A 10,725-nucleotide genomic window follows, 5' to 3' on the forward strand; every position below is an offset into this window, starting at 1 on the left:
AAAGAGACACATGGATGCTCTATTTTCTTCCGCAGAAGCAATTATAGCAGAGGGTCATTCTGAGCAACTGCATCATTGCACAGCTATTGCACCGCCAATAGACAGCCCAGCGGCATGACCGTGTCACTCAAAACAGTGCTGGAGCTATGGACATTTTTGCGGGCTAAAGTCATGTCATCTGAGACATTTAATTGGGACCAGGGTGCCACAGGGGTATAGAGGACGGCATTCCTCCACTGCCTGCGCCCTGTTGTGTTGCGCTAACGCCGCGTGGCCGTGGATAATGTCCGTGCCCACGCAAACTTGAGCTGGACTCTTACTGACTGTCACTGCCCGGCTAATTTGTGGTGGATCTGCTGAATACATAATACAAAGCTGAAGTCTGTTTTCCCCCTCGCGCTGAGGGAAGTGGAGGTCAACTTTTTTTTTTTACCACTAGAAATAAAGTTGTCCGTCTTTGCTGGATCACGCAGGACGCACTGGCTGAGCGACGACCTGTGTTGTTACTGGCTTAACCAATAGTCGAAGAGAGGGAAACAGCGGACAAGGAGCAACAAGGAATACCACTCATATCTGATTTGACTTTTTTTTTTTTTGTTTTAATACGGAATTTCCTGGGTCAAGTTCGTGCTGTTTCAGGTAACAATGACCTGTTGGCCCAGATGGGTCCTACACCCTGTGCATGATGGCATTGGTCCAGAAATGTAACCATGTAGGGGGAATGTCAGTGGTCTTAATTACTGGTAATATATGTCATGAACATCTAACGAGGTAGGTTTCACTTACTAATACTGTCATGTTTTGATCTAAATTGATCACCTGCAACCCCATCAACATATCCCTACAGACATTTGGACATTCTTCTATTGCTTGTTGTACAGTATTCCAGCAACTAAGAGAGAGATTTATAAAATCAGTGGTTATTGTCTGGTGAGGGTCATTGAGGTGTGTCTTGTATGAGGCAGAGGGTTTGCTTGGGGTTAAAGCAGGCAGATGCCCTGATATAAAAAGCCTGTACCTTCACCCGGAGGGGACGTGCAAAATCCAGACCTCAGAGCCAGTCTGTCAAACCTCTCTAATTATTTAATCCCACTGCAACTCTAAATGCATGACGAAACCGGTTGCTGCAGGCTTGAGGGTGTGTGTATGTGTGTGTTTATAATGCACCAGAATTTCCTATACCAGTGGTGTTTAATCATGTACCATCAAAGGCCAAGAATATGCAGCGTTTCATTCCCATCCCAACCAAACACCAGCAGTTTTTAGTTGCTTTTTACCTTGTGGCAATTGGAGAAATCAACTTGTGTAGTGTTTGGGTGGAATGAAAAAAATGCATACTCTTGGCCTTCCATCATGACACATTATTGGACGCCACTGCCATATCAAATACTCTTCTTTTACAAGAGCCTCTTGACTGTGCTAACAGCTCTGTTTTGTGCCTGTGGCCTCATGAAGGGATAAATGATCACCTCAACCAGAAGAGTGTCTCCTGATAAATCTGAAGTTAGAATCGCCTTCAGCCTCGACAACACATCAGGTAAAAACACAAGCATACACACACCCACCCATCCATACACGTTTCCTTGTAGGCGCTGCACGTACACGGATGCCTATACACATGCACACCCATGTACACGCACACACACACACACACACACACACACACGCACCTGTCTTCCAGTCTCTCCGAATCATGTTTTATCGTAACAGCTTATTTTGAGTTTAGTTCCAGCTATTGCTCAACTGAACATTTAACACCCAACGAAGACCGGAGTCCTACTCTCACTGCATTTCCAGTATGTGTGGAACACATGCACTGCATTCTTCCCACCAAAACAGACCTGGCACAATCCGCCCCCCCGGGCAGCCCCCCCCCCCCCCCCCCCCCCCCCCCCCGCCTCCCCCTGTATCACTTTAACTGCGTTCATTCTTCTACGCTGTAGCTGAGACAGGTGCTCCCTCTATTTCTGTAGGACCACAGCATATTAAAAACAAACCACACATGCGTGTGCGCAGCTGTGCACTTGTAAACTGCACATGTATGCACGCACATGCACGCACACACACACACACACACACACACACACACACACGCGCAACCAGTGTCATGACAGTATTATTATTATTATGATTACTATTATCATTATTAAATCTTTACGCAAAACATTCATAAACACTTTCTCGTTCCCTCACACACACATACACAGTGATCCATTCTATGCACTCACAAGCACAAACAGTGTCATAAACACAGACATATAGACACACACACACACACACACACACACACTCAGAGGTCGACCCTACCTACGGTGCTAGGTGCTGTCTGTCAGGATGTTTTACTGCAGTGGGGCCAGGCACTGGGACGGCAGCTGCAGCTTTGCAATGGCAGAGTCAGGTTTCCCCTCTAATACTAACACTGCCCCGCTGCCTGATTCACTGTTCAGCTTTTAGAACACTGGCCTATATTTATAAGCAGTTAACACTTCCCGCTCCACTCCACCCATCTCTGGTCTCCCTTGTCTTTCCCATAGGAAGAGAGAGGAGCAACACACTCAAACCAGACTGAGCAGAAAAATGTAGAATTTCACATGACGTCTATTTATTCCCTGAACACAGCAGCATGCATCTTCCTTCCTTCCTTAATTGTTTCTTTATTTCTTCATTGTGTTTCTGTCTTTTGTTCCTTCCTTTCTTTGTTTCTTCCTTCATTAATGTCCCCCATCCCTCTTTCCTTCCCTTCTCCTCTCTTTCCTTCCATACAACCAAGGTTATACCAGTTTTATGGATTCTGTTTAGTTTCAGTTTAGTTTGCATTTAGTTTTCAGATGATGTTTTCTAGATTTGGCCAGTTATAGTTTCAGTTAAAGTTTTAGTGTTTCAGTGGTCATGCCTTTACGGGGAAGTATCTGCTTTTCTGGTAGTTGCTAGTACCTGTTGACACTTTAGTTTTACTTCCAGAGCTGCTCTGGCACAATTAGACCCTAACTTCCAAAATAAAAGTTTGGATATTCCCCAGATGATCATGTTGTTGTCTCTTGGAACTCATGTTTCTCAGCAGGGGAACTGAGACCAGTGCTCCGTCCGGGGATCATCCTCTAGGCCCTTCATGACTTCATGCCAGGCGTAGTTTTAACCCTGCGCTGTGTCAATCCTAAGCATGAGCACTGTATTTATTCCACATCATAATTGGCCCCATGGCTGCAGGCTGGCCCACTAATACCCCTGCTTTTAGAAGGTTGCATCATCCCAGGATTCTCCACATGTGTTCCACAACTCCAGGGGGACATAACTGGCGAGGCAGAGGCTGGTGCAGACAACCTGTCTGTTTCTGTCTGTCTGGCTGTCTGTCTGTCTGTCTGTCTGTCTGTCTGTCTGACTCCCTATCTGTCCATACATCTGGCCTGTCTGCTTGTCGTTCTGGCCGTGTTTGTCTGTTATGTTGTCTGTCTGCTCACATAGTTGTCCCTCTGTATTCTTATCCTGCATGTCTTTCAGCCTGACAGCTCATTACTGCTGTTCAGTTAGAGGACATGGCTCATTTATAAGTGTAGCGCTGTGTTGCTATGTTGTGGTGTCATATAAGAGGCCCCTATACTGTTTCACTTGTGGCCATTTTATGAGGCGGAGAAAGGCATTAAGCCACTGCCTGTTGGCAAGTCACTTGGGCTATGCATCAAAGGCGTACGGCAAACAGCATTAATGAAAAAAAAAAATGTTTCTGCCTCAGGCTAAAATCACAAAAGACAGAATTCTGCTCTCCAGTGTGCTAATAACACAGCAATCAGCTTTTCAAATCTGACTGCCACAGACCTGCAGCATAGATGTGTTGTGGAAAAAATAGAAAACAGAATATGAATGGCAGAATTTTCAGGCTGGATTGCTATCATTAATCAAAACAAACTTTTGTAAAGCATACGGTAGTTCAATAATATGTCATGGGCTTTGTTGTATTATCAACATAGAGTATTCAATCATAAGAAGTTCAAATAAAGTCCCAATCCATCAGGAGGATTACGTTGATTTATATCAGAAATAGATAAGCAGTAATTTAAAAAATGACAATAACATGAATCCAACTGTATTAATTGGATGATGTGTTGATCTTGATGTTGTTCTGTTAGATGTAAAAGATGCGGAGGACCTCTCTCAGACTTTCCCGGACCTTGAGCAGCGATTACAGGTATAACACAGCATTGCACCACATTTACCACACATCTCGCTCCCTTGAGAGAGCGGAGGAGATGAAAGGGGGAGTGAAAGAGAGGAAGGGAGAGGAGATGCACAAGGGAGGAGAAGAAAGGAAAACTGCAGAGTACAAAGGAGAGGGGAAGGACCGTAGAGAGTCACAGCGTTGGTGAACGTAACTGCTGCATACGGAATGAAATCTCTCTTTAAGGAAAAATCCACCTTTAAAAACAGCTATTGGCTTATATGTACCTTGCATTTTGTGGACCCATTATGTTGTTTTCTTATTTCCGGTGGTTAACTGGCCAAACGTGATGTGATGTTGAGATATTTCCATTGCAGCTACAATGGAGTTTGATAGCAGAACATTTTTCAGCAATCTAAAACATCAATGGTAAATGTCAGGTTTTGGTGTCAGTCCCTCACAATCAAAGAGCGAGGGCTTCTTTCTAGACTCACCATTTTGCACCGACGTTCAACAATCATCCAGGGAGAAATCCGTCATAAAAGAGGCAGAGATACTGGTTTCTCCACTGACAGAAGCCTCAATAGACCAGAATTCAATTCAGTCATAAAGATGTGAGTTTTAAGTAAGGGGCGCGACTCTCCCTTTTTTTCGACTCTAAAAACTCCACCTACGCATATAACCCACAGCTGAATGCAACAAGTTCAGGCACGTCACTCTAAGGGCTGTCAAAAGGTATTCTGGGAAATGCAGAGGTAGACGAGGCAGATTGTGGGAAAGTGTGTACACCAAAAAAGTTAATTACAACACTTATATACAATATATGACAATGTAAGAGTAACCGAGGGTGGAATTTACTTTTAAAACTCAGTAGAGGCTGGAAGCTAAATGGCGAGATAAGGAGCTGGTTGAGCGTAGCGTACATCAATGAAGCCACTGGACATCAGTACAGTATTTTCACTCTGTGTGTTCTGCAGGTTAGTGTGGCCATTGAATTATCCTTCAACAGTTGCCAGTGGTTTTCAAAGTTACGTAAAGAGCATACTGGGTTAGAGTATCAGATTAGAACAATAATAGCAGACCAATGAATGGTTGCTTTCATAAAACTCTCAAGCATGCAATGTTCTGCTATTATATTGTATCCAACGGTGGAGGCTAGCAGGCGTGTCTCTATCATTCTTATTTGTCCAGAATTTATTTTCCTTTTTTACTTTACGCATAAAAAAAATTCACCATATTACAGACAGCTTAATTTGGAACATGTTATGCTGAGATAAGATATGCAAATACATGTAACAAAAACAAAAAAACGGGACAGCCCTGTGACTAGGACGTCCTCTCTCGAATCAGTGACAGTCAGTGTTTGCTAGCTAGCCTTGTCACACAAAAATAAGAACAAGAACTGTTGGGGAAAGATACATTTACAGAAAAGAAAGCTCAAGTAATACCAATTTTCTGAAGCAGTTCCAAATGTCAATTGCTCAAAAAGTATAGGTCCAGGTTTTTACATTTTCAATCAATCAATCAATCAATCAATCAATCAATCAATCAATCAATCAAAATACTTTATTCTCACCTCAGGGCAGCGAGTTCATAAACGAAACCACAAAGAAACCACAATATACAATCATTCATACACCTAAAGACAAGAAGAAAATGATTTTGCTGTTTGTGTGATATAACGTTCCTCCGTTTGTTTTGCCATCTATATGATCCCATATGCCATTTCTTAATCTAATACTGTATCTCTGTCATGTCACATCTCTCTCTCTCTCTCTCTCTCTCTCTCTCTCTCTCTCCTCTGTCATGCAGCCAGTGCCCCCCTGTGTGTCTCTGAGGGAGAGCGTTCAGGTGTACAGGGAACACTGCAGGATGGCACGAGAGTTTCACCAGGTCAAACATGAGATCGCTGTGCTGGAGGACCGCAAGTGAGGCCCTGAACTGACTCACCTCTGTGTTGCTTACACTGTGTTCTGTAATATTGTTTTTGGATGCTTTGCCAGCAGCTGACCTTGTGGTGCAACGGTAGCGCGTCTGACTCCTGATAAGAAGGTTGTGTGTTCAAATCTCGTCAAGGTCGTATGTTTGACTGACTGGAAGACATATCTGTGACTTAACATGTTTGCTTTGTGGTCTTTATAGTCTCAATGGGCAGAGCAAAAGGAAATGAATATCAATGGTATCCTGCTTCCGTAATTTGATGTATTGCCGGTTGAAACAGGATGTCGGGGCGGAGGCGGGGGCGGGGGCGGAGGCGGGGGCGGGGGCGGAGGAGGCGCAGGGAGGGACTGTTCAAAAGTGGGCAGGTTGGACCATAACAAACATGGAAAGAGAAAGGCAGTGAAGCCCATTGCATATTCAGTGTAGTTGGTGAAGCAATCCACTGTGAAATGCTTTGCGCATAATCCTGAGCTGTCACAAAATTAGGATTCTTCAGAAAGAATAAATTCCAGCTCATGTCAGGAAAATAAACATTTTGTAGATTTTTTGGCATTTATTGTTTAAAAGATATACGTTATGATATGGAATATTGGCTAACAGGGTGAAAAGGTCATTTTCATTGTATTGTGACTTAAACGCTGCCAAGGTCAGGGGTTTAATTCCCACTGGGGCCGCCTATGCTAAAAATGTATGCACTTGTGGCAGTGCACGGCATTTTGGATGAAAGCCTCCACCAGATGGCACATGTTATCAGCCTGCATGTACAGCACGTGATCTACTGAGAGCAGTTCACTCAAGATGACGTTTAAATTGCTGGTAATGTTTAACTTGGATATTGTTGTCAAACAATAACTGAAGATGTAAACGTTTTAAATCTAAGACAAGACAATGTGGTTTATACAGGGAAGAGTATGGATGTAGATCAACGGTGTTACGCTGGTTGATTCTTGGGCTTATTGGGTGACAGTAGCAACTCTGCTGGGGTAAACATTACCCGAGCTGCAGCCCCTGTCAGGTATAGCAGAGTGAGACATACTGTATGCTTTCATGTACACGAATGGCTGCACATAAGCTGTGGTGTCTGCGCACAAACACACACACACACACACTCGCACACAAAATGTTTGCACACTGTCCCCTGTGTCCTCAGCAGCTGTGGGTAGTCTTAGCAGAGGGATTTTCAAGGCCCTTGCTCTCGCCCCCCGTACCCCTCCACCCCTTTGCAGTTCCTAAATAGAGAACAGCAAGGCTCTCAGATGGGATGAGGTTAGCCTTGAATTTAGATAAGAACATGATGAGTCAGGCGGGCAGAAACACTTGGTTCTCTCTTTTCACACAGACACAGACACCCACACACACACACACACACAAACACAAAGTCAGCCACGCGCTTATATAGATACACACATACACACATGAACTAACAGAGGGTGGAGTGATGCAATACAGTATTCAAGTCTGTTACTTCCCATTCCCATAGGGGGCAAATGCCACACAGAATGACAGGAGAATCATGACATGCGGTGAAAAAGGAGAAGTGTCATCGCCACAACAACAACAACAACAACACACAAACACATCAATTGTGTAAAAAAACAAAACACCCACTCTACCCTTGCTTCAGTTACAGCTATCAGACATTCATATTTGCCCTAATGTGTTTAAACCTATTGCTGCTACCACTATGATACACATGGCTTACACAAGAAATATTGTGAAAGCAGTGAAACAGCATGACTCGGCTTTAACCACGGTTGGCCATTATATTGCTAACCCACACAAAAACAGTATAGTCATCCTCCTTAATAGTTATGTCATAACAGTCCCTAGTCACAGCCTTCATTTTGGAAAAGAGACTACGTTTCTTCTTTGTTTATGTTGCTATTATGTGACTTGAACCAGGCTGAACCAGGAGTAACACAATACTAACATTCACACACTCTCAAGCGCGGAAGTATGCCACACACTTAGCCATACACACACATACACAGTACAGTTACCCTGCCTTACAAAGTCCAAAGGTTGTTTGACCCGGTGCCAGGCTTGGTCAGCTACCTCAAACCTCAAACTGAGCCTACCAGGAAGTCCATCTTTTCATTCATTCATGCGTTATCAGGAAGAATTACTGGAATGGGAAATAAAAAAAAATAAAAAAAACTTTAAAAGTATTTGGTAATGGCACTAGACAAATAGTCATTGGGGTGTTTATTGATTCCACAGTGGGCGTCACAGTGACGCAGTGGTTTGTACTGTTGCCTCACAGCAAGAAAGACCCAGGTTTGATTCCTGGCCTCGGTCCTGTGTGCAAGTTCGCTCCGTGTTCTCGTTTCCTCCCACATTCCAAAAAGATTCCCATAGTTATGATTGTGAGTGAGAGTGACTGTCTGCATATCTGTGTTAGCCCTGTGATGTCCAGGGTGTTTCCCTGCCCTCAGCCCGGTGTATGCTGGGAAAGGCTCCAGCCCTCCGCAACCATGAAAAGGATTCAGTGGGTAGAGAATGAGCAAATTAATCCACAGTTGTTTATTGTAGATTTCTCAGCAATGCTATTATGTTTCATGCATATTGATATGAATTTGATTGTAAAACACTGGAAAAAATTAGATTTTTTCCTCAAATCTCTCTCTCACTCCCCTGTGCCCCTCTCCCAGGCGTAAGCTGCTGGCAGAGCTGGTGGAGGATGAGAAGGTTGCCATGGAGATCGCCCGTCTAGAGGAGGAGTTCCGGCTTCTAACGGAGGAGAACCGCACCTTGGTGACCGTCCACAGCGAGCGCGCTCAGCAGCTGGAGAGGCTCTGCCTGACCAATCCAACGAGGCAGGACTCCTCGTGACCTCTAACCTCCGCAGAACCTGAGACCTCCAGACACGCAGCTGACACCAGGCCAGAGGATAAGAATCTGAAACAGTCTCAGTAGCGCCCATTCTGTAACTACAGTCTGTGAATCGGCTAATTCAGAGAAAGATGTTTTCATTTGTTATGTGCACCATGTGAACCACAGACACAATATGATCGCTGTAAAGTGTTTATAGTTATTCTAAATGCTTTTGACACAAGGGCACTTATCTGGCGCACATGTGACCTGAGTACTATAAAATGGGTTCTGTTTGTGTAGTTATGTGATCTTGTCTAAGAGGAACCAGTAGCTTTCCGGTTACCATTGCAATGCCATATGTTTTTATACAATGTCAGCTACTGTGAATCTGACCAGATTCTCTGATACTTGTCTCAGGTCCTGTGGAGACTCAGATCTTTTTACCTGAGGTCTGTGGAGGGAGCCAAAGGTGGTATGATGTGGTCCAAATGTTGTGTTTTGAGGAGAGTTTCCCCTCCCTCTCTCCCCAATCCTTCAGCCTCCCCCCCCCCCACACTTTCCTTTCAAGTTCCTGTTATGGTGGCGCTTAGTAAAAAGGAAATGAGTTATGTGAGATGAGAATTCAGCACTGTCGGGGATTTGTAGCCACTCATGAGGAACAACGAAAGAAGAAGGGTGATTATCTATTTTACACTATGTATCTACTGCGACACAACACTGTAAAAGTTGTAAATTTTTTGATGTAGCGTGTGCCACCCACCCGCCGAAGGGGAAGTACAACATGATCTACTGTTGCTTTATTGTCCTCTTCTATTAATAAAAATGCATTTTGTTTTAACACCAGCACAAGTCCCATGGTTTCATTTCTCCAGGCAGATGCTGATATGTTTGTTGTGTATGACCGCATTGCGTCAGTTACATGGAAAAAGGAACTTGATTTTTTTTTTACAGGGAGATTAGTTCATTCTGGAATTATGAAACAGTCACCTGATTGGCCAGCGCCGCTCTGGCATGCAAACCTCTTCCTCCTTCACTGATCTTGCAGACGCAAATCATGTGATTTTAGCACCAGCAATGTTGTGACGTTGTTTCACGTTCACTAGGGCTTAGTAGGAATGTTAGTGCTGTTCCTCTCTACTTGACTGCCTGGTACCTGTGTTTTGAATGTGTGCTATTTGTAAACACAAATCACAAACCAATTCTGAAACACACAAGACTATCACTCTACCAGACCAAAGTGCCCCAAAAAGTTTTTATCACACCAGTTTGCCAGAAGTTGGTTGTTACTGAAAGAGTGACTAGCTTGAATATCATCATTGAATATCAGTATAGCTTGATTGTCATCCAATCACTGTTATTTGGTAAATATTTACAAAGCCCACCAGAGTTGTTTGTCAAATATTTGCTTTTGAATAAAAAAATAAAAAAAAACAACTACTACATTTTCTAATTTATATGTATATATAGAAAATGCCATTAGTTCTCTTGGTTCTCTTACAGCCTTTATTGTAACTCTATTTTGCCAAAGGTGCTAGTAAGGCATGGTGTTTTCTCTCTCTCTCTCTCTCTCTCTCTCTCTCACACACACACACACACACACACACACACACACACATACACAAGAAATAAGTTTCCAACAAAAGCAGAAACTCTTAGTTTCATTTGTTTTATAATATGAATCTGTTCTCATAATGCACTGCGCTGGGGTTTACAAGTCTAGACGGCTCTAGTCATAACGATATATAGGACTTGCATTCCCAACCTTCTTCTCATTGTCTGAATTGTGTTTATGTGTATCCATGGTGAATCTGTGGAGA

General features: G+C 43.5%; 1 protein-coding gene across 1 annotated transcript; it reads left to right on the forward strand.

Annotated features, from left to right (window-relative positions):
- The first annotated feature begins 530 nt into the window (after positions 1–530).
- Positions 531–8,934, forward strand: map3k7cl (map3k7 C-terminal like). Its single transcript, XM_071924653.2, has 5 exons — positions 531–639; positions 1,456–1,537; positions 4,125–4,183; positions 5,966–6,081; positions 8,746–8,934. Exons 2-5 carry the CDS (start codon positions 1,462–1,464, stop codon positions 8,924–8,926), a joined length of 432 nt encoding a protein of 143 aa, XP_071780754.1. The 5' UTR covers positions 531–639; positions 1,456–1,461; the 3' UTR covers positions 8,927–8,934.
- Positions 8,935–10,725: the final 1,791 nt, after the last annotated feature.

This window comes from Centroberyx gerrardi, chromosome 11 (genome assembly GCF_048128805.1).
Source record: "Centroberyx gerrardi isolate f3 chromosome 11, fCenGer3.hap1.cur.20231027, whole genome shotgun sequence".
In the NCBI taxonomy this organism is placed as follows: domain Eukaryota; kingdom Metazoa; phylum Chordata; class Actinopteri; order Beryciformes; family Berycidae; genus Centroberyx; species Centroberyx gerrardi.